This window comes from Archocentrus centrarchus, chromosome 3 (assembly GCF_007364275.1).
Source record: "Archocentrus centrarchus isolate MPI-CPG fArcCen1 chromosome 3, fArcCen1, whole genome shotgun sequence".
Taxonomy (NCBI): domain Eukaryota; kingdom Metazoa; phylum Chordata; class Actinopteri; order Cichliformes; family Cichlidae; genus Archocentrus; species Archocentrus centrarchus.
Genome location: NC_044348.1, coordinates 275243 through 300288, shown reverse-complemented (window position 1 = coordinate 300288; position 25046 = coordinate 275243). Strand labels below are relative to the sequence as shown.

General features: G+C 39.7%; 1 protein-coding gene across 2 annotated transcripts in view; it reads right to left on the bottom strand.

The window, feature by feature from the left end:
• Window positions 1–25046, bottom strand: part of crtc3 (CREB regulated transcription coactivator 3) — a 50001-nt gene that overhangs the window by 10380 nt on the left and 14575 nt on the right. The window contains exons 5-11 of one of the 2 annotated variants that reach the window (XM_030720957.1): window positions 16797–16859; window positions 12684–12787; window positions 6784–6822; window positions 6601–6686; window positions 4590–4639; window positions 3596–3816; window positions 325–560 (exon numbers count right to left, since the gene is read on the bottom strand). In XM_030720957.1, coding sequence (XP_030576817.1) covers window positions 325–560; window positions 3596–3816; window positions 4590–4639; window positions 6601–6686; window positions 6784–6822; window positions 12684–12787; window positions 16797–16859 — 799 coding nt within the window. The remainder of the gene's footprint in view (window positions 1–324; window positions 561–3595; window positions 3817–4589; window positions 4640–6600; window positions 6687–6783; window positions 6823–12683; window positions 12788–16796; window positions 16860–25046) is intronic. The other variant, XM_030720964.1, reaches the window with a different exon arrangement.

Below are 25046 nucleotides of genomic sequence, written 5' to 3'. Positions count from 1 at the left end.
TTGTAGTGTCATTACTCACTGCTCTCGCTCCACCACACCAAGGATAAAAGCAATGGCACCAGTGTATTTTTTGCACTGTAAGTGACTAATTTGGGTTCTATCATAGTTTATATGGTTATGTTGAATTTTACTTGTTTAGAATCCAATATTAGTATTTTTAACAGTAGTAGTTTACACACTGAAATAACAGTGGAGTTACCAGCGTTCCATACAAAGCAAAAATTATTATATTAATAATTTTTTGTTATTTTATCTTTAAGCACAGCCATTATATAAAAATATTAATATTTTTGTGTTTGTCAGAGGAATGTGAGGTGAGTGTACCTGTGTGATGGGGGACAGTGAGGGGGACATGGTGGGAGACAGCTGCTTGGCCAGACTCCTGCGCTGCTCAGCTCCAGGAGACAGGGTGAGGGGGCTGATAGGAGCTGGCCTTCGCCGCGGGGAGTTGCTGGACAGACGCAGGGATGAGTTGATGGAGGGATTGCTGAGTGAAGACTGCAGCTGGCAGTTGTTGAGGGAAGCCTGGATTGAGGGATTACTCAAAGAGGAGGAGAGACCTGCAGGGACAGTAAAGACAGCAACACAAGGACTAGTAAATCAGACAAGCTTCAAACCCAGTAGGGTGTAAATGAGGAGATGATGAGGTACTGGTGATGCATGTGTACTTTTTTCCAGGATGCTCTCCAGTCCCCAACTCACAACACTAGACTTTATTGTGTGAATGGGGAAATAGAGAGAAAGAAGCCGATCGGAGGAGAGGAAAATGAGAGGACTGATGGAAAAGAAAGGAGCTGATTGTAGCAAGCCAAAGGAGGGTCAAAGTTTCTCTGTCACTTTGGTGTTCTGCCAAGCTGAACTGTGTCTAACGTGGGAGCCCACACACACACACACACACACACACATACACACACAACATACATACAGGGAAGACTGAGAGGGAGCAGCAGTGGGTGAGATCAGATCAGCCAGCAGAGTTCAGAGTGAGAAAGTCGGAGACAGAGAGATCCTTTAATGAGTTAGCAACGTATGGCTGGCTGGCAGAGAGGGAAAGATGGAATTTGCTCAAATCACTGGAGCTGTGGTTCTTAACTTAAAGGTGCAGTCAGTCATTTTTTTGAGGTCATTTAGCAGGATAAAAAGAATGTCCTCATAAATATACATAGATCAGGATATTATTACATCTTCCAACAAATTGACGCATTCTCATAAACTTAGAATTAAAAATACACAGGATCGGGCACTGGTTTGTGGAAGCCGCAATGTTGCCCCGCCATATTTAAATACAGTGGACAGGAAGGACACCTGCCTTCTGACTAATCGTGTTTTATGCATGCAGCTAGAGACCAGCCACGTAGAAAAGTGGTAGGCATCTGTGTGTTGTGGAGACATTTAAATTCATGTCTGCACCTTCAGACTCCAGATATGAAGTTTTATCATCAGAGAAAGGGTTCCCCTTCACCAAAGCAGAGAAAATGTGAGGAAAGAGATGTGACCAGCATCTTAATAAACATCACCTCAAGCCTCAACTTCTGAACTCAAATCAGGGCTCTAATGCATGAAAATGTGCATAAACATGTTTATTTATTCCAGATATTGTCACAATTACTTATTGTCAGCAGATTAAACCCTCCAGACAGCTGACAACGAGCCAGCTGAACAACAACAGCTGGTTATAAGCTAACATTATGTGAGCTAATGTTAGGCCAGAGTGTTCTAAAAATCACACTTACCCTCTGATAAACAGTTTGATTACATTCTCATATTGTATGGGAGTTTATTCACTAAGTGTCAGAGTGCAGTTAGAGCCACAAACAGCAGCTAACAGTGGCAAAAACAGAAATAAAGTATTCAGTTGACTGTATTTTCCCTCTCATCAGTACAGCTATTCACCCATCTAGATTGTTTCAGTTCAGAATACTTCAAGTTTTAAGTCACAAAGGTGAAAGAAAAATCCAACAAAAGCATGTGTTACTAATTTCAAATATGCCACAATCAGGATGAAAATGCTGCAAGGACAAATGAAAGCAGCAATGTTTATCTGCGTAGTGCCTGGAGAAATGTCATGATCTTTTTTTTTTTCTTTTTTTTTTTAACCCCTTAACTGGCAAGGGCCCGGTGACGGGCCGTTTGTAGTCTCTTTTATATGGCAGGCTAGACCCTCCCATTTTTATTGACACGTCATTCGGCCAATCATGTAACTGGCTGCACCAAATCACCTGACAAAGCTACGTGACGCCCTCTGAGTATTATTGGCTCTGGGAAACCCATTTCTTAACATTATTGGCCGAATGAGGTGTCAGTCAAAATAAGCGGGTCTAGCCTGCCATATAAATGCACTTCATTCGGCCCGCGGACCAGACGCAGCCGATTAATAGGCTATGAAATGGGTTGTTCAGAGCCAATAATAACCAGAGGGTGTTATGTAGTTGTTTCAGGTGATTTTATTTGCTGCCAGTTAAGGGGTTAAGAGAGATCTGCTACAGAATCAATTTTATATTATGCTTTTACCAAGAAGTTTATGAATAATTATTTTGGAGGCTCAAATCTTTAGCCTTGGTTCAGTCGCAGGTCAAGCTTACAGCTGCGTTCCTCGCGCCGCACACTCTGAGACATTTTTTTGTTGGTTGCACATGAGATTCTCTTTGATTCTGTCATGTGATGAAAGGAGGTACAGGGAGGTCAGACTGTGAAAGTTATAAACATTTCTTTACACCTCTATCTGGGCAACATAATGCGCAATTCCTGCAGGAACAACAGAAGGTATCTGTGGGGTTGTTTTCACTGATCCTGCGTCTGTTACATATAAAGTGAGAGGTACTTGTTTGGAATTTATGCACATTCCACGTGGCTCAAATGAGTCCATAACACATGCGGACAGTTGATTCAGCTGCTATTACAGTTACACTGTAAACAAAGTGGCTACAATGAGTGTAAGAGTGGCATGAATGCCCCAAGAGAATCTATTCCACAATTGCAGAAATAGATTGGTAGGCTTTTAGTTATTTTTTTATGCAAGGTATGTGGATCCTTTTCTGTAGAAATAAAGCTTTTGCATTTTGTTTTAGATCACCTACCACTACATCAGAAATGACTTCAGAATCGTGAAAAGCCTGAAGCTTCAGAGTGCTGTGCTGGTTTCAAAAGCTCAAGGGAAACAACTCCAAAACTAAAGTCTGTTTTTTCTGTGATTCACACTACACTATGCAAGAAATGTTCCATAAAAGATGCATTCTTTGGTCTGTATATGCTGCACATTGAGTGTAGTCACAGAGTAAAATGTGTGAGTGTTACACCTTAAAATTCTTCAGCTTTAATTTAAATAATGCTCTTGTGAGATGCTTGATTTTCAAGCATCTTCTAATTTATTGTCATGTTTACCATGTCCATTTACCATGTTTGGTTTTTATGCTGTTAAAGCCAGACAATTTTCTTTTATAGAAGACAACAAAAGAACTTCACCCTTGATCTAGAACTTCAAAGCTCTGGCCCTTAGACAAATCGAATCAAAAAAAGTAATTATCTAAAAAGTAAAATGAAAACTCAGTAAAGATTAAAATCACACACACACAAATAAAAGCTGAATCCCACCCACCTGGTGAGTTACTGATGCCTAGGTGCATCATGGCAGCTGGCAGGTTTCCGGTGCTGCTTCCCCCACTGATGTTGGGGTACCCGCTGTTGTCATCAGGATCCAGCGGGGTGGAGAGCGGAGAGGGAAACTGCAGGTTGCTGAGGTCAGGCAATGAGCCACCGGTACTTAACGGGCCCTGGTAGTGAGACAGACTGGGGTTCTGCTCTGGAGATGGGAATATACTGCAACAAAGGTAGACAGAAAACTGATTTGACACCAGGAACAACACTGTTAATCTGAAACCATTCCGATTTGACTGCCTCCACTTGTTCTTGTCTCTTCTTTTCCCACCCACTCTCTATTTCATAGCATACGGGCAGCAACTATGCCTCGTCTGTCCCCAGACTACAAAAAAAAAAAAAAATGCTTGCCTCCATAAACAGAACAGCTTGGCACCTGGTACCCAATGTTCTGTCTTTCTTATTTCCATGTTAAACAGGGACATCTTTCCAAGAACCCCCCAGTCTATAAAGGCTCTTCAAAAGCTGTTACTGCATTCTGTATCATTAAAACATAAGCTATATCTGTCCCAGTTACTGGCCGCATGGTACAACATGGCTTCTGCTAATAAATTCCTAGCAATATTGGAGATGTCCATTCATGACATGACACCGGAGGTGGTTTGTGGTGGAAGGAAAGTAGTGTCAGCAAAATGTTGCTGAACAATGTCAATGGCATGTGATTGTCGTAATAATGCTCTTCCTCTTATTTTAAAAGGTTAAAGGTGTACAGGACATCCTGTTTGAAGCAGCAGGAATGTGTGGCATTTCATTTCTAGAATTCCTTTGTTTCTTTAGATCCGCTGCAGTTGTCACTGCCCGTGGAACGCCTGCGGCCTATTTTAAATGACAGACTATAAAATCTCTGTAAAACATCACAGGATGACGATATGGAAGTTATTTACAACCATAAGAAAACAGCAGAAAAAACATACATTGACCCTCCTTAGACTTACTTGATTCCAGGCACTTCACATGATTTAGGCCTAGATGCCAGAGTCTGGACCTGAAGCAGAAACACAAAAAAATATAAATGCAAAAAATAACTGATACATCATCAAAAGTAACAAAAACCTTGAACATTTATTTATACTCCTTGCAGAAACCAAGTAACAACAATCCTGCATTTTGATTTTATGTTAAAATTATTTAAAGGTTGGTTACAGATTGTCTTCAATCAAAGATAACCCCAGTGTGGCAAAAAGACGGCAACATGACAGAAGCCACTGACCTTAACACAAACTTAGCCACATCATCAACTTAAGCTGACTGAGTGTGAAACATCAGCAATTATGCAACATTACAGAACAAAATGTTAAAACAAAATGCAGAGTTCTGTGAGGAGACGAGTGGAGCCTCCACCTCATGTCAAAGCAGCTTCACAGCATTTATAACTTCAATTAGAGGTTGAAGTGAAACTGCCTGTGGTCATGAGAGAGCAAGGGGGATATGCTCGCCTCTCTAAGTCTCTGAGTCTCCTCTCAGTGTTACTATTACAAATAGCAGCAATATTAAGATGTGCTAACTTCAGGTGTATCTCTCTTCTGTGTCTTGTTCACTTGCCAGCCTTTTTCTAGACTGCGTGAAATAAAGTGAAATACAGCTATTTATAGACTGCATTTGATGAACAGCAATGGAGAACTATGTTTATAAACTGCGGCTTGGAAAAGATGGCCACCTGTAAATGTTAATTTTCCATAGAAATGATTTCATTCAATAAACACAAAGTGTGAGAAAATGCTATAAATAGGGATTGCAAGGACATCAAAACCAGAGCACAAAAGCTTAAGACAGTAAGCATCTCTGCTGAGAGTGGTTTTTGTATCAGACCAGTGTATTCATCCAGTAATGAGCACAAATCCCCCTAAATTCCACAAATTGAGCAAAAAAAAAAAAAAAAAAAGGGGGGGGGGGGGGGGGGTAAATAACTGAGTGATTCTGCTGTGGTGCTCAAATGATTTCAAGAATGCTATGATCAGACAGCCCAATATCTGTCTGAAGGTTCAGGTTTAAAACACAATAGGGACACAAATAAATGTCTTACATGTAATTTGCTTCATCTAACCTACTGTGCAGGTGTTAACGGTGACTGCTTGTGTTTCGAGAATACCTTACAGGGCCTGGAATAACCATCTTGATGTTTGTATATTTAAATAATTTCTTGTTCCTTGTTTGCACTGTGAATGCAGTAATTTTCACCATTTCTAATTCCACAAATTTGTGTCAGCTGCTAATGATCGCGCACTGGCAGCCAGAATGAGCAGACTGGTTTGACCTGCAGTCTCTCATGAGTCATGGCAGGAATCCAAGGTGTCAACGCAACCAGACGTAAGAGAAGATGAAGCCAAGATATGCAGGTGATAACTAGGGCTGCAGCGATTCGTCGACATAATCGATGATGTCGACTACAAAAATTAGCCAACGTGGAATTTTAATTTTGACGCATCATATTCTAAAACCACGTACATGATTTTGTAACTACAATACACCACAGGAAGATATGGGGGTAATAGGATCAGTTACGTTGTCTCCTTTTTTTCCCTAACAATAATATTAGTGTTCATTCTGAATAGTAAACCTCTTCATGAACTCAACGATCTGTAAACTTTTCAGGTATTTTGGATGGAAAAAACTTTTTCATTTGAAGCCTTATTTGAACGTTTGGACAGAGGCCATTTTTATTTACTTATTTGCACATTACATTTTCATTTAAAAATAAAAATTGGATTCACTTTAATATGCAAGAATTGTGAGAAGAGACAACAAGGTGACATTCACAGGTGGGCAGGCATGAACAGGTGAGGTAGGACTGAAATAGTTGTTGACTGATCGACTAATTGGAAAAAAATAACTGACAGATTAGTCAACTACCAAAATAATCTTTGCAGCCGTAGTGATAACTGACTTCTACACCCCGTGGTAGACATCACAGACAGAGTCACTGTAAAAAGAGAGCAAACATCTCACCTTCTTGGCCTCCCACAGCTGCTTGGGTAGGGGCTTACTGACACCTATTAGATTCTCCTCATTAGGGATGGTAGGGAAAGAAAAGACTGCAGAGGGAAAGGTTCACATTCATTTAAACATGTTACCTGCAGTAAAGCTAACATGAATTATAATATTTCTTTACTGAAGGAAAGTACAACTTACCATCTCCAGACCTGTCCACCTCTGCCTCATTTACACTAGCTGCATGCCAGCCTCCATGAGAAACAAACAGGAAATGGAGAAGGGGGGAGGGATGATCAACGAAGAAACACAGAAAAACAAACAAAAAAAAAAAAAGCAAAGGCAGAGGAACATTAGAGGATATTCTATATTAACCAGCTGTTTGAGTAATCCCAGTTTTCCTCATGCAATTGTTATCCCCTTTGACAGTAACGGGCCCTTTGGCATACTGCAATTACTGTGCAGCTTCAAAAACAGCAGCTGGGCATCTGGCATCATGTTATTAATCAAAGAGGGAGAAGAAAAGTTGGGTTCAGAAAGGACCGTTGTTTTTCTCATGCCACAAAGATGCTTTCTATTTCTCCTTTGTGTAGACTTAATGCCAGATCCACATGCCTGTGTCTTTTTCACAGAACTTTTCTCTATTCTCTGCCTAATTCTCCTTTTGAGCACCACCACTTCCTGTGAAGCACTTCTGTTGCTTATTAGGAAAATAGTTTGTTTCTCTTCTCTTCTGCTTCAGATTTCCTCATTGCTCAAACTTAAGCTGAGCTGCTCTGGGTTCCTGCAGATTTTAGCAAGATCAATTTAAGATGTTTTTTTTTAATGACTGCAATTTTAGTCCCATTTCACAGGCTTACAAGCAAAAAGTTTAAGAAGAGCATAAAGACAATTCATTGCACCATAATTATTTGCAAAGTAAAGTCTGTGTGAAATCCTTAAAGTACTTCAGCTTTGCCGCTAATTACAGATCACTGACTGGAGTTATAGACGTTAATGTTGCTGCAGTGTGTTGTGCTGAGCACGGACTTTGGTGATGCTCCCCATGTTTTTTGTTGACAGGGTGCAGACTGTTACAAATGTTCTACATCTTTCAACCAAGCACTAAACATTGTTCTCTACTCCTACATAAATTTATATATTTTTTTTTTCTTGAGAGAAGACACCACGATAGTTCACACCCAACAACACACTAGCTGGTGGTGCTCTTATAAATGACCTCAATAGGCCACAGGAAACAATGGAGCGGAGTCCTAAATTGGTTTCAACTGAAACCACTGATTAAATATGACCCACGCCCCCTTCACACCTGGGCACATGTGTTCACGCACATGATCAATAGAGGGTCATAACCACCTCCAGGGGACTACGCCCACAGGGGTTTAAATACCTGGGTCTCTCCACCTTTTGGTTGAGAACTGAAGAAGCCTTTCGGATGAGAGGTGAAACGTCTTCAAGAAACAAAAAGAAGTCCAGTTGCCTTTTTCAAGCTCCAGAGACTACTATGACCTGGATGACTGAGAATCTACACAGACATATCTTATAAATGCAGACTACGCAGTTTGCATTACTGGATGTTTGTATAATGTTAGCTTCCTTTTGCAGTTTTATAAATTCTGTGTTAATGATTTAGTTAATGCAATTTCAAATATTGATCAGGCACAACATTAAAACCACTGACAAGTGAATTAACTAACATAAAACTTTCTGTACCATGCAATGTTCTGCTGAAAACCTTGAGTACTAGCATTCATGTGGATATTACTTTGGCACACACACCTCCCTATGGTAACGGTACTCCCAGATTGAAGTGACCTCCCCCAGCACAACTATGCCCCCCACTACACCAGAGCAACTGTTCAGGAACAGCTCAAGGATCACAATCAAGAGCTCAAGGCATTGACCCGGCCTCCAAACTGCATCAGATTCCAATGGGATACACTGGAATAAGTCCAATGCATGGAGGCAGCATCTGGAAACCCACAGAACACAAAGGACCCACTGCCATCAATTCCACGCTAGACATCACAGAACCAGAAGTTCCACACACATCTCCACAGGTCAGAACTGTTTTGAGGCATGGGGCTTAGACCATATTGGTCAGGTAGTATTAATGTAAGGTAAAAGTAGTGCGAAGTATAAATCCACTGAACTTTCAAGACCTAAATCTTAAATAGCTTTGAGGACATTTTAATGACTAAAATTCAGATGATCACATTTCAGACATTTTTTCAAAGAAATTTCAGGATCCACAGAAATCCAGTTGGATTCATCGCCCATCCAGTCCTTCTCATTCTCTCTGAGGTTCATTCATTTTGAGAGACAGCACACAGCATTGGGACAATGAGACATGACAACAGTCTGGCATCATCACATTTCCCCTTTAAAGGTTGTCTAGTCGCTGTGGCTCATTGCTGCAATTAGGACAGAAACAGGACAACTGGGATGGAAAATGGTTGGCTAATGTCCCTGGCTGGGATCAAGCTGTCCAATGCACTCAATATGGGTGTTGTAACTGTTCAGGATTAAGAAGAAAATACTACTGTCTACTGCTAGAGCATACCAGCAATCAGAGCGCTGTCAGCTGCAGAGGCTGCTCCTTTTCTACTAACAACAACTGGCAGAAAAGAAATCTCACAATTAGATACTGTAGCTGAACTCATCTCCCCAAAGTGTTTCCACCTATTCCTCCAGTGTGACTCAACACCGTAATTTCTAGTTAGATGCTTCTTTAATCAGCCAGGGCTTAACACCACTCAAAGCCTGCTGAAGCCTTGAGAGGTGTCAACGAGGCCCTGGAGCTTCACAGCTCTCCGCGCTCATGCATGGGGCCATGACGCAGTGTTGCTCCATCTCAAGGCCTCTGTTAGAGGAAATGACATAAAGCCTGTGGAGCAATGTGCAGTATGTGTTTTACGTTTACAACTGGCTGTGCAAGCAGACTGCACTGTGTATTTATGTGATTTCCCCACAGGCATCTTATTTCATGTTTGGGGAAATAAAAAACAAAAAAACAAAAAATCAACCTAATCTCTGTTACAGATTCATTTATATAGCTACAACGTTAAACAGTTTGAGCATCTTTAAATAAATATTTCCTGCAGTGGGAAACTAAAAACTTATGAATTCTGTCTTTTCAGGAATCTTAAGATGCAGTTCCTCTAATGAGGTTTGCTCCAAAAGCCAGCCAAATCCAAAGATTCCCATTTTTAAATGCCACACTTTACATCATTAAAAAGCACATTTACAGCCTAGTTTTGGTCTCTATGGATGGTTTCCCTCTTCATAACACACCTGTTTGGATTGTGTTATAAAGGGGGGGCTGACAAAGCTGTAGCCCATTGCTGCATGCTAGGCCTCACCTCGCTAACCTCTTGACAATGTGTGCTGTTTGTAAATTTTGGGGCCGTTTAATGGACTAAATATTACTTAGCTTAGTGTGTCGCATAGAGCATCCAAGAAGTTTGTGCTTCAATTTTGTGGTATTTTATTAGTCTGTCAGTTGGCACTCATAGTGTACATATGTACCCGTGCGATGCACACACACTATAGATACAGCATGCTAACAATAGCTATTAACTTAGTACTCCACCCACTCATCAGCAGGCAATACGCCATGCATACAGAAACTAATGGGTCACAGTGGTTACATCTATCTTTTATATATATAGTCTATGGTATAAGGTGAGCCACTGTAAGTGAGTGTTGTAATTTACATCAACCCTGTATGCATTTATGAAACTCTTTCTTGGGTCAGATTTTATGGCAATATGGTGTTTGAATGTGTTGGCTAAATAGAGAGAGCAGTAATCCACTGGAGGAGCACTTCTCTCATCCATTCCACACTTCATCAGCACTACGATTACAAAGAAGCACAAGTGAAGGAATGACGAGTGCCAAGAGAGGGAGGAACGTCGGTTCTCTGACTTGGAGTTAAATCTTTTTCTTTGTCCCAGTTAAAGACATATAAACACACCATTTTAAACCAACAAAGGGCTGATGTTGGTTTGTGTGACTGAGCCCAGAGTGGCCTGAAATGCAGCTGGCTGGATGGACTGTGTTCTCTGTTAATAAATGACCAGAAACACAAACACCATAAACTAGCATGATTACAAGGACATGGGCCTAATATAGAAGCGGCCTGCATACTCTGCGTGAGTAAAACACATCAGCTCTCTGTTGCAATGATCTAGGTTTCTACTCTCATGTATAATGCACTGGATAAGTGTTAGAGGCAGTGGCTCAATACACAAGTGGGTTCTAATAAGTCTCACTGGACTATTTCCTGGCCTTGCTGGTGGTGTGTTTCACACTGTTAATTCATCTGACTCTTTCTTTTGATAGATCCTGTTAGTTCTGCTCCTCACGGTCATTCACACTTTCTCTCAGAAAAGAGAAAACACAGGTTTGCCTCACACATCAGCTGCACATGCTAGACCAAGCATGTTGTGGTTTAGCTACAATTTCTAAAGTATAGAATTTAAAAAGGGTATGCACACTTAAGCTAAAATTGGGGGAAATCAGAACGATAATATCAGTTTTTATAATTATACCATGAAATTCTGATTGCTTGAATGAGTAGCCCAGTTTTTTTTTTTAAACAATAAGTCACTTAATAACTGTGTTTGACTTGTGTTCCCAAAATAAGATTTAGGGCCTGATTATCTAATGGCTTATGCCAGAATAAAGCCCTCTTTCAGCACCAAAAACTTTACTGATTTACTGAAGAGGCACACAAACAAGTCATCAATGGAAGGGAATGGACAGAGTTATTGCGGCTGGCCTTATTCCATATTTCTTGGGAGTTTTCCATTTTTTATTTAATAGGACAACATTTTGGGAAGAGAGAAGTCAAATAATTCAACTTTGATTTTGTGAGTTACTAAAGTTTGCAGGAGGTAATTACTGCTATTTATGGCGCTATTTAACCGTTTGGCTAACATTACTGTGGTAGCTGTTAGAACAAGAGCATTATCACTGCAGGTGGACTTCTCAGAGCTGTGAGTGCAGCACCAAAGCTTTGGATCCATTCCTTCACTCTTAAATGAGTGCTCACTCTGAATCTTAAGAACCAAGCCCTGCATATTTCTGCTCCTCAATATTGCCATTTTAATGCAACAGAGCTGATTTTAAAAGGTCTGAAGGAGGAGGAGAATACAGGCAAGCAAAGGTACTTTTTAGAGTGCTGCAATTTTCAGTTGTTCATGTTTTAACCATATTTCTGCACAGGGACAGAGCTGCAGACCACGCCACAGCCTCTGTGAGGTAAGTCTTATCCCTGTGACACAGCTGCAGTTACTTTATTAGCACAATCAGTCAGAATCTGACTAATGTTCTGTGTTTTTCTAGACATCCGACAGGTCAGCTGTTAAAGACAGATTCCAGGTTTATGTCCCTCCTTCTGGTTTGTAATATAAAGCAGCCTCTCTCTGGATGAATCCTGCACTCCATCTGAGCTGTCAAAATCTGGAGAACAGCATTTCTCACTGGCTGACAGAAGATTTTACCCAAAAACATATCGATTCTCCTTCTGCTCACTCTCCCTGCTGTGAATTGCCATGCTGTTATTACAGTAGATTACTCGCACACTCATCAGGTCCATTTGTTTTCATCCCCTTAATTTGCACTGCTCTTGGCAGATTGAGTTGATCATTACTGAAATGAGGTGGCTGCATCTTTGTTCATAAACTGGTGATTTGATAGTAGATCACCTACAAAAATGTCTCGTCTAACAAATTTGTTAAGCACTGTATTTCTGTGATTTAAGTCCACATCACACGTGTGTAAACAGATAGAACATCCTCTTGACTACATGTACCTTAAAGTTGGCAGATGGATCATTCTGCACAGTGAAGGTTAAAAACCTCAAATGTCTAATTTATGGCTAACTTTAAAATTGTACAGATGAGCACCTACAGCATGTTGCATCTGCGCAGTGGATGAAAAAACAAATATCTTAATGATGGAGCTGAAGTACAGGTCTTCTTAAGTCGAAATATTACTCACAAAACAAAAAAATAAACACTGTCAGGGAGGCACACAAAGTAAATCCTCTCTCTGAAGGCATCTTTGCTCTGATTGAGTGTGTATGATACTCTCACCATTGCGCTGCGGAGGTCCTCTGCCCATCTGCTGGTTCATGCCAAACGGGTCCTGAGGGTTTGGGTTCATAGCACTTGTATGAAGAGCAGAGTCTGAGTTGGTTCTGTGTAGGAGGAAGAGGAGGAGGAAGAAATTATGCAGCGTAGTCCAGCACCCTGGACAGAGGCAGAAGGTTTCTTAGGGCTGTAAGGTCAGTGAATCATTCTGTTTCCCGCTCTGCCTGCACATGGGCTGCATTCATCTGCAGGCTCCCTCTGACCTTACACATAAACACCCTCACAGCACTCAGCTAAATCCTTAGTAGGATATCATGGTATAATCACCTTAAAGAAGTTAATACAAACATGAGATAAAGGGAAATCCACAGAATTGTTAAGATTAATCTGCAAGTCATGGACAGTAGATTGTAAGTTTTATAACAATCAAATTTGATCTGACATAAGATTATCTGATTTGAAGTAGCTCTTTTTTTGGTGGTAAATCCTGAATCTAATTCAAGGTGATTTTATACACATATGTTCACCTTTCACTTGTAGCAAGCTCTCAAAATACACATGTATGGGCCAACCCACACAAACCACTCTTATTCTTACATCACTTCTGCTGAGAGTGTTCTTTAGTGTGCTCAATTGAGTCTAAATAGCTTCTTTTGTGCATCACTCCTGCTTTCTTTCAAGTACGATGTAGAAAAGTGTTGTAATCACGCTTGTGCTCAATCCAGTTTGATGCTTTTCAAGCCACCAGTTTTCATTCCATGTCTGTTTTTTATCGTCCATTACTGAAAGCAGAATTAGGCTAGGGAAAAATGAATGTGATTAATCCCACTGTGCACATTTAAATGAAGCTAATGCAATTATATTTACAAAGTTTAACTGTAAAGGTCACTGATTTAATAACAAGGTTATAATAAAATGACCATTTTCTTCACTGTGCCAATTACAGTGATCACTAACTTTCATTTTTAGTATATATTTCACATTACACCTGGTAATAAATTATAAATTAGTATAAAAATCTTTAAACAAAAGTGGAAAACAGACAAATCAAACATTTTAAGAGCTTTCTCTTTTAAACACTTAGAGCTAGTAACTGCACATCATTATGGCCTTAAGACGTAGTTGACAGCTTTACAAAACCAAGCCTAGCCTCTCTTAGGCACTGCTGTCTAACTCCATCCAGACATATCAGGTGGATTTCCCAAAATTCTGTAGTGCCAATTTAGAAAAGAAACTCTTGAATTACCATCAAAACACTTAAAATTGAGACATAATCAAATTCTTTTCTCCTATTGCAGGAACATGTGTAAACTCTTTGGAAATATCCAGACTTCTGCATTAAATACTCATCAAATGTGGTCTTGTCTCCATTCTTTAAGTCAGATTTATGAGCATTCACAAGTGAGGTTATTACTAAACTTTAGAAAAATCAAAACCTAACTGCAACAACTGAAGCAGTCTTGTACCTGCAAAACTTAAATAAAATAAAAATATCAAAGAAATGTCTTAAGTTTCATACTGTCATTAAAAGCTTTGGACATGTTTTTAATGACAGTTATCCCAAGGAGGCTTCGGTTTGTGTTTATAGCTCAGTCACAACAGGACGGCAACCTCCTTGCTACCATGGTTGCTCAGTGATTGCAATTTTTTTCACATTCGGCGACCAATTGGAAGTAGCTCAGACCAACCGGTTGCCCAAAGGTTGAATATGCAACACTGTCAACCTGTGGACTACCACTTTCATTTGCAGGACGACTGCACAAGTTGCCTGATGGGATGCAACCTGTCTCCCAACAATTGCTGTCCGGCTTGAACTAACTGCGATCATCCTTGAATGCAGTTTGTAAATGAGAGGCAAAACATTGCAATCAATCTGTCAGTCTGTGCCAATGAGCGCAACCCGTCTGTGATGTGTCTTTTTACAACAGGGGACTCAACTCCAATGGTTGCCAACTGGTGGTATTCTGGCTATATTCCTATATAAAATCAAGGTTGCTGAGGTTGTATCATTTTGCAGTTAAATCACAGTCCTGCCGTAACTACGTCATTATTTGTGAAGGAATTTCCGATTTTGTTTCAAATCTATGAGGTTCTGACTGGACTCTGTATGCAAGTTGTTAATGTGAAGTTTCTGTTTGAAGTTCTGTATAAACAACAGATTTGTGATTTTCACTGATTTATCACAGGTAATTGCCATAATATTACAAACAGACTGAATGTAAGAGCCAACTTGCTCCCATTCACTTGCAAACTGACTCCATCAAAGCACTAAAGTCGCTTTGAAGACAGCAACTGAGCTTGATCGCTGACCCCGTCCCCATCTTAGGAGCAGCCATTTCAAAGGCAACAAGATCACAAGTTCGCTACACGGAGTTCAAATAATTTTGGTTGTGCACGGTCCCCAATCACTCTTTTCTCTGACTGTAACATTACTGTATTATGATTGCAACACTTGTCCAGAACTTCTCAAATCCTACCCTTGACAAATACCCTCCGTTTTAGAAATAAAGTAAAACCTAAGACTGGTACTAAAAACCCACTAAAGCTTTGAGTATCAATCTCATGTGATATACCGTAGTTTTGATAGCAACACTGCAGCAATTTAGTGTTGTTGAAGTAGTAACAGAAACAAGCATTGTTACCCGGGATGTTTTATTTGTTTTCTGATCAGTGTTTAAAACAAACAAAGAAACAAAAACATGCATCTGGGTAAAGTTTCAACCACCTAGCCTAAATGGTGATGCTCAAAGTTGGTTATGGGAAAAAAAATCATGCTGAATAAAAACAGAGATTGTGATACTTGGAACTGATATAAAATTGATTGTGCACTAAATTTCAACCACCCTATACTTTGAAGCGACGGAACTTAAAAACAGTAGAAAGCCTAGAATTTTGTATGACTTCAATGAATATGCAAAAATTACTATATTTTAACACCCCCCAGCTGATTCTCAGGGGATCAGCTGGGAGGAACACAGTGTTTTTTCATGCAAATACCAATAATAACACAAACCGTGGGTTTTTTGTTTTTTTTTAAAGCACTCAGGTGTTCCAATTAAGAAGAAACGGCTGGAAGTGCATATTGTAAAGGTAACCCTCCTTTTACATAAAGCCATACAAAATGTGGTTACTGATAAAGCCTGTTCTTCTAAAGAAAAGTCCTGGGAGAATCATTATAGATAACCAAAAAAGATTTTCCACTTTTGACAAATAGACAAAACTGTTGTCTCTCTCTCTCTAGGAGCAGATGTCCAAACTAAGAGCAAACTGTGCAATCTTGAAAGAGGTGAAAAGAAATGAGCCCAAGGGTAACAGAGTAACACCTGCAGAAATCTCTGCACCTTGCGAAAATCTCCACTTCTGTGTCCACAATAAGAAAAAACTGAAGAAGAATGGTGTTAAGAAAAAGACATTGTAAAGGAAACCACTGTTTTCCATAAAAAAGGTAAAGTACAACTGTTTGTGTGTTATCAGTGTGGTCACATCCTGTTTGTCCAGATTTGTGACCACACTGAGATTAAGATCAGACCACATTTTATGAGTAATGAGTAAAAAACTCTTTTTTTTTTTTTAAATTCCAAAATGTTCACAAACCTTTTCCTGCAACTGCCACCAATACAAACTGGACTTGCACTGATTTCAGAAAAATCAGAGAAACCAAAGAGAAACTTTTTCAGAAATAACGTAACATTTCAGGGTTGACGTAAAAAGGCTGAAAGTAAGAAGATGTGAGTAAGGAACCTTGATGTTAAACTGCAAAAAAGCCGTGAGTCCTACAGCTGGGTTAGTAAGAGAAGTACTGATTAATGTTACGGACAGAAAACATGAGTGAAAAGCTACAAAGAGAAAAATAAATTAGTGATAAGAGTCTGTAGCTGAGACTCTGTGGTCCTCTATCTCAGTGCTTCAAAGGAAGAAAGAAGAGGATTATTGAGATGTTACAAATCAGGAAGAGATTTACAACAGACAGAAATCAGGACGTTATCTGGCCAAGAGAGATTGCAAAAATACAAAGAACAGAATTGTTTGCCACTCTAAGCAAGGGATAAAGCAGTAATGACAGACAGAGGAAAAAAAAAGAGACCGAGAAAGAGAGGGATGGGGTCAAGGGGTCACCTGTTGAGTTGTGATATTAATCTAAACCCCGGCCGCTTTTCCTCAGTCCATGGCTGTTGTTCCCTTCAAAGACAGACAGAGGAAAAGCATGACAGATAAATTTAATGGGTAAAAGCAGAAACCCTTGGCTCCAGCCTTTAAGTTCTGGAAGAGGAGAAAATATCCCTGTAAAAAAAATGACGTTTGCATTGGCATACGTGTGGAAAGAAGAAAGACCATGGAAAATACTCAAGACGCACCACAACACAGTGTTTTATTTCTGAGGAAAATGGAAAGAGAATATATTAAAAAAAAGGGTGAAGACTGAGGGGAAGGAAAAAAAATCAAGACAGAGGAGAGCTAACAAGAAGCAAGCCAGGTTTATAAACCTGCAGCTGAATTATGAGCTGCTCTCTTCTATCTAATGCAGAGAGAAATGTGTGACTTCAGCAACACTCTGACAAAAACAGTGAGAAACAATGTAAACAACTTAATGTGGAGAGTCATTGTCCAAGCCTGAAACAATGGAGTGGGAACAGTGACTAAGTGGATTTTTCTGAAGCGTTTTTCAAAAAATGGATGGATGGATGGATGGATGGATGGATGGATGGATGGATGGTTTTTCAAAAAAGAGAATCTTGACTCTTCCCTAGAGTGAAAGTACATCGAATATGTTTGTTTTTCCTCTAACTGGCACATCTAGTCTTCTTAAAATATGAAATTATGATGCAAAGAAATAAAACAGACTTCTTTTCAAAAACTAGACCAACATCTTTTCAGTCAGGCTGGCAGTCACGTTTGTAGAATGCTTTATTGGTATATACCAGCGAAATGCTCCAGTTTTTCTGCTGCCATTCCTTGGAAAACCAAACTGTCAAAGAAGAAAGATGCGTGCAACAGTCATGATCTAGAAACTCAATGCTACCTGTAAAATTAAAGCAGATGAGGAAAGAAACCCAAGCTGTTTAGCCAAATCTTCCCTTTTGTGTAGAGAGAAAAACATTTTATATTCTCAGCAATGTTAGACAACAGGGCAGATCTAACCAGCTAGGGCCCCCATGGTGCAAAAAATGAGCCTTGAGCCTATTTTGCAACTTCCTTTTTCTCATTTGCCAAGCAGCAAGTTCTGGGTTCGAATCTGCTGGGTGGCTAGGTTCTTTCTGAGTGGAGTTTGTATGTTCTCGCCAAGCCTGTCTGGGCTTTCTCTGAGTGCTGAAGGTTCCTCTTACAGTCCAAGTTATGGTTACTGACAACTTTAAATTGTGTGAGTGCACCTGGTTCTCTCCTATCCCTTTTCCCACCAATGCAGAGAAAGATCCATGCATTTCTGGGCTCAAAGCTGGAAACACATAAGCTGTTACAGGACAGGCTATCAAGTTCAACAATGGCTCTCAGATGTAGCCTATAGAATGTGCCCACCATGACTTTCTTCTCACAGAAATTCCCCCGACCTCTGCCAGTGGGGCTCCATAATTATCATTTCCCAACCCTGACAAAATGTGGGCTGGTTCTTACAAGGCACCACCGTACAACATAGTGTTGTGACAACATTCAATGTGTAGTAAAGCTCTTATGTGAAGTGTTTTCACCATTGCAATCTTGCTGTGGACATGAAGCGGACATGAAAAACCAGGGGTCTATTTGACTGGAAGCAAATGAAGTGACACTGCATGTTCATAGGCTAGTGACTTGCCCATTACATGGTAAGGCACACCTGCTTTACTGTCCTTTCCAACTATAATGGGGGCTATAACTTAGGCAGTGAACACTAATATGTGTTCTGTAAGACTTGAAACTAGCGCTGAGATCATAAACTGATCAGGAAGTCTTTACTGAGGTCACAGACAAGAGACTGACTCTCTATGATCAGACTTCCTTTTGCAACTTGCAGAAATGCATTGTCTTTATTTTTCAGATCCAGAAGCTACACCCACCTTTTATATACAGTCTATGCTTGTTACTGTCTGGCAACTTGTCCAGGCTGCACCTCACCTGGGATTGTCATTTCATGCAATTGATGTAAGCCGGAAGCATGATTTCATTAATCAGCTTACCACAAATGTTTAGCCTACAGTTATCTGAGGCCAAATTATCCATGTTAGCAATACTGGAAATTTAAGACAATCGAAAATTTAAATTGAAAATTAAGACCTGTAACCTTGAATTATTAGTCACAGAAGCCTCTCAAAAAACTAATACCCAGAATAATACAGGGGGTGTCACACTATAAACATGATCAGTATTATTATTACGCTTTCTGAGTTTGAAAGCCTGCAAATTTGCAGTCATACCACAGGGGAGCATATCTGACATGGTACAGTCATTTCATGCAACTGATGATCAGTGTAAAAAAAAACAAAAAAACCCAACAACTAACAAGAGCACTACCCAGCGAGGCAAAATACGTCCGTCACACTGTATTAACCCTGTTCATTGTCTCCCAGTTATTGAGTGGACACCGTTTTTCTATTTTTAGTAACAGTGACCTTGATCTTGACCTCAGAGACCTCATATACAATCCCAACCTTGCTTTTGTCATAAGCTATCTACCCATGAAGTTTGGTAAGTGTGGATCAAATGGCTCTCGAGTTATTGAGTGGACATGTCACTGGATGCCACCCGGACAACCACCCATTCGCCTGCCCGACAATATGTGTAACATTACCTGGTTGATAATGCTTGTTACTGCAGTATGTACTGATACCTATATTTAGATATGACATAGGCTATGGAATGCAGATTAGTTGTGGCACCCACCCATCCCACAACAAATATTCAACTCGCACAAATACATGTGATTGTTAAAAAGGGCAGACCAGTCTAATTTTATCCAGGACTGGTTATGTTTATGCAGCTTTGTATATCTGAATACCAACCAATGTTTTTGTTTTAAGCAGCATCCTGGAGTTCACAATTTGCAGGTGCACCAAATTCATGGTGAGAGAATAGTTGTTTTTTTGCAAATACAAATATAAGATTTTTCATATAAAAAGATACCATCAGGTCAACTCAATAGAGGGCAGAATCGCTTAGAAATCATCACAAAACATCATCTAAAGAAGCTGTGTGGAAAAATTTAAGACCTCTTCTCTGGAAGGCTTTTCTACATTGCAGTCTCCTGGGAGCCTGGGCTGAGATTTCATCCCAAGAGAAGCTGGTACAGGAACAGCAGGCCAAAGATGGGTGAATGGAAGAGAAGGAGAGCGTGGGATTGGATTGAGGCTCTGACCCTGAAGCAGATGGTCTCTCCAAAGGGACCCGTAGCTGTACTCAGGTTTTATGCCTCAAGCATCTTTAGGAACTTATTCCCTATAAGAACCTTCTTCCCACACATCAGCATATAGTCAAAAGAAAAAGAGATAAATAAACAAACACTACACCTTTCTAACACTGGACTGTCTAGAAAGGTGTTAGTGTGTAGGAAGAACAGATGGTTGATATCAATAATCCTGGCTCAACTCACTACAGATGGACATGTTGAGATACAACTCCTTTTTTTCTCAAAGAAAAAAAAATCCTCAAAAAATAAATAAATAAATAAATCCAGGGAGATGATAAAATATTCTGCTGGCCAGACTGTTGGTCATTGGGCGGTTAAAGGCTATGAGAACAGCTCTGTTCCCCTGCATTTCTCTCATGCCTGGCGATCCCTTAGCTTATGTAACAGTGCCTGTAAACCTCAATATCAGTCATCTTTTTACAAATTCACAGATGTGTTAATGTGTGCAAATGTGTATTTTCCAATCACCTTTATAAAAAGCAGTTTTTATTCAAATATTTTATTGATAACAGTGGCTAGACAAAGTGTGCACACTGCTGGGTACACCTTTTTTCCAGACCTGCCAAAGTTCACGTGCAGATTTACAATGTCTTCCATTTCTTCATGTAACCTAAGATAATAGAGGTCTCTCCACAATCTCTACCATCACAAGCTCAGGATTGTGGTGGGAATTCTCATGGAAAAACACTTTTATAACTCCAAAAATAAAACAACCACAGAGTAAAATACCTGAACATTGTCAGGTATTCTTCTTACTGGTTGGATGTAATAACAGAGATAAGATCAATAATCACCCACAGATTAACATTGATTTTAGTGTTATTTATTTGGGGAACTTGCCACCAGAACTCATAAAACAGCACAGATCCATCCATCCATCATTCTCTTCCACTTATACGCAACAATGAGACAAGCCCAGGCATGTCTGAGAGCAAGAGTGTGTCAGCCTCCAGGGACAATTTAGTACCTAAAAAGAGAGTTACTTCAACAAACACACAAAAACACACTGTTGAGTACAACCAGGCTACAAATGAGGAATTGCAGCTGGGGGCGTGCGACCCACATGTAAACAAATTACTCCACCAAGCATCAATGGAGCACTCGCTAGCTGCACTTCATATGACAGGAGGAGCACAGAGTGGTGGAAAAACAGGGCTTTAAGCAGGTTAAAGACCCAACATCCCTGGAAGAAAATGTTCTTGAGTTTTATAATGCAGCAGTATTGTGCAGACTCCTGTAGAGTTACGAAGTTACGTTTCTTTAGTTATTGTCAAAGTGTTAAGCAGTTGTGTTATACTTTTACTTAAAATTTCCAGGAAAACACTATCTAGGCTACTTTTGTGCTTACATTTGATTTCTGCTGCATCACTAATATTGCACTATAATGCTGCTGCTGGCACTTCAATAGATTCACTCCTCAAATTATGAAAGGTGTCACCATCGTCAGTTTTGCCTGTTTGTTCATTATGGCAGCTGGTTTCTGGATAAGCATATCAGGTTCCCTCGCCTTCGGGAGAGGCCTATCTTTGGACATAACTTGTGAGGACTTTCTGATCCCCCCCCCCGCCAAAAAAAAAATACATGTTGAACACAGACCTTTTGCATACTGATGTGAGCCATTCATTTATGGTTTCTGTCTCCATCTTCGATACTGGATAAATCTGATGTCCCTGTTTGTTAATATACAAGTTTTTTTGTTTGTTTGTTTTATGCTTTTTTTTTTTTTTTTTTTTTTTTTTTAAAAAAGGTTGCTAAGACTTTTAGCAGTACATCCCACCACAAAGGAGCTTTTAGCCAACTTTTGATAGCAAGCCAGAACGAGGGGGCATCTGCTCAACACAGATCAGTGAACACTGAACTACTGCAAATCATTATCAGATTGCTCTAAGAGTTCCCTGAAAAGCCTTCAGCTGATCCAAAATGCTGCAGCGAGAGTACAATAAAGAGGGACATTAAAGAGATCATTTTTCTCCCATATTGGCTCCCTGTTAAATCCAGAATTGAACTTAAAATTCTTCTCCTCACATACAAAGTCTAGAATAACCAGGCTCCATCATATCTTAAAGACCTCAGTATAGTATTTTTTTCTGACTGACTGACCTCTACCCATTTTGGGATACAATCACCCTCTCTAGTTTTAAGATTAGATTTAAAACTCTCCTTTTTGATAAAGCTTATAGTTAAAGCTGAATCAGGTGACCTTGAATCATTCTTTAGTTATGCTATAGGCTCAGACTGCTGGAGGACTTCCTGTTATACACTGTTCGTTTGGTCTCCATACACCTCTTTTCACTCCCCAGGTGTTTACAACCACAGCATGTCATTAAATGTCATCTACCCTCTTCCATAGTCTGTTTTGTTTTGCCTCCCTATGCTGTCCTTTTTCTTTTCTCTTTCCCCTCACCCCTGACCAGTTGAGGTCACAGTCCCTCCCTGAGTGTAGTTTTGCTGGAAGTTTCTTCCTGTTAAAAGAGAGTTTTTCCTTCCCACTGTCACCTAATGCTTATTCATAAAGTCATTATTCATTGTTGTATCTTTACCTTGCAATATAAAGCACCTTCAGGCAACTGTTCTTGCTATTTAGGACTACATATATAAACCTGAATTGGAATTGAACTGAAAAGAACCATCTTGACTTTTGATGTGGATGGGACCAAGATGCAGAATGTCTATAATATCATCTCTCAATGGACTTCTTGCTCTTCTTGTTCCCAAATATTGTTCTTTATTACTCTGCCAATATGTTTGGGCCTGTCATCATAATGCAAAATTAATTTGGGACTGATGAGGTACAAAGGATAATGGTCTTAACTTCTCAATTCACTAAAACATGGCCAGTGCCAAATATGACATAACACTTTAACAAATGGTGCCTTTTAAAATATGCATGCCTACTTGACATCTTTCCCTTGCTCTCCTGAGATGATTTGAGCAAATTTACAGATGTTTGCTCTATGCCATTTCTGAGTGGTTCAGAGAGTATTTAAGAAGTAAAAGTGAGCACACGGAGATAGTTAATGCAGTGAAACAGTTAAAATATTCAGTGGCTCTTCTCCACAACTGACTAACAGTAATGCAGTGCAGATGTAGCTGGCGCTGTAAATACTTACCACCTCACTCTCCCCTGAGACAGTCAAGCGAGAGGATCTGCTTCTAACTGTAACAACACAAGGCCTCACACTATTTCCTTGAATGGTTACTAACCTTAGCCACTGATGTGTTCTTTGGACGAGAGTGTGAGTGGTTTTAAATATATAAACTATATTAACAATAGCCTCTTGCAATGGATTGCAACAACAGAATTTTCATCAATGGGACATCCTGGCAGACTATCCGAAGAAGAGCTTCCCAAATCTGACAAGAGTTCAGCCCAAACAGATTTCCCATTTCCCCTCCAACAGTGTGTTATGTCTTCATCTAAGCTACAAGATCCGTCAGCAGGCTGAGAAGAAAAACATAACACAGATTGTGCAAAAGAGAGATTGTGTTCTGCTCATTCATTTTGCCCACACAGACAGCTTACAGTACAAGGACACTTGCCAAATGCTGCCAGTCCAACGACCATGACCTAATTTGTAAAATGGCTATGCCTGTATTATCATTAATTGATGACCTCTGTTGCTTTTCGAGGCGTCTCAAACACTAACACACACAAATTCCTTCTATAACAACATGGATTATCACTGTGCACTGTTGAATTATACAGTCAAAAAAAGAAAAGCATTTCTCCATAATGTAACTAGAAATATACATTTGTTTTATTAAGAAAAAAATAAAAATATGAGTGTGCAATGCATACCCATGGTCTTCATTTATGGCTTTCAAAAATCTAACTCTGAATGAAAACACTAATATCACATAGTCATCAAGAAGAGTAGCACCAGAAATAACTTACTCTATTTCACGTATTTCAATCTTAAATTATAAAAAGCATTGAGAGGAACTCATTTCAATTCCAAATATCTTATTATGTTACTGTTTTTCATTTCTCAACAGTGGCAATCACATTCCACTGTGCTACTGTGTCTATGACCATGACCCTGACCCTTAAAGGGATTTTAAATTGGATCTTTGTAGGTTAATTCTTAAAAGCTCTTGCATTAACCTCTATTCTGAGTCATACGTGGACTACACTTTGTTGTGGTGTGATGAGCGTCTTCAGAGTTTTTGTCTTAAATTAATTCACTCTTATTATAATATCACACTGCAAATTCTGAACAGTTTTTTTGTTTTTAAATAGGGATTATGTGTTTTAACCTCAGTTAGTACTTCGGGTGCTGCAGAGGAAATTTTAAAATTCCACAGTGGACACTGATGGATTAAGTCAAGGTTTATACAATGACTTCTTCTCAGCTTTTTTAAAATCCAGAATCTGGAAACGTTGATAAGTACAATTCAGGATGCTAATTAGCTTTTTTGGCTACACAGTACTGTTTGTCTTGGCTGAGCAAGCCAGATATAAATCTCAGTATTAGTCAAAAAGTGGCCTCACATCACTAATCACAGAGTATTAGAATTTACTCAAATAGAAATGGAAATACATTTAAACTAACACTTGTATAAAACTGTTTGATGGCAGGTGGATATGCCGATATCGAGCAGAATGACTGGGATGTACTCTGAGCTTTCAAACTCTTGATTGCTCAGACAAACTGGACAGAAGAATTTGCCCAATGTGGTTCCAAATTTGTTACGAGCTAAAACCAGCATTATGGTACTTGCAGTTCCTCTGCCTGTGACAGTAAAGTAGGCCAAAATCCACTGCTGAGGGGGAAGCTTATCCCTGCTGCACACTGTGACAACAATCTGCTGCAGGTTGGAGCAAGAGGCTCAATTTGGCCTGCAGAGACTTGACAGAGTTGAGGCAAATCATATGCAGCACGGTTATGAAGAGGCAATGACAAAAGAAGATCAAAGGAAAAAATAGCCATGAGGAATGTGGGAAGCGACGACATTCTTTGCCATTTCACAGGTTTACATATAAATAGTTT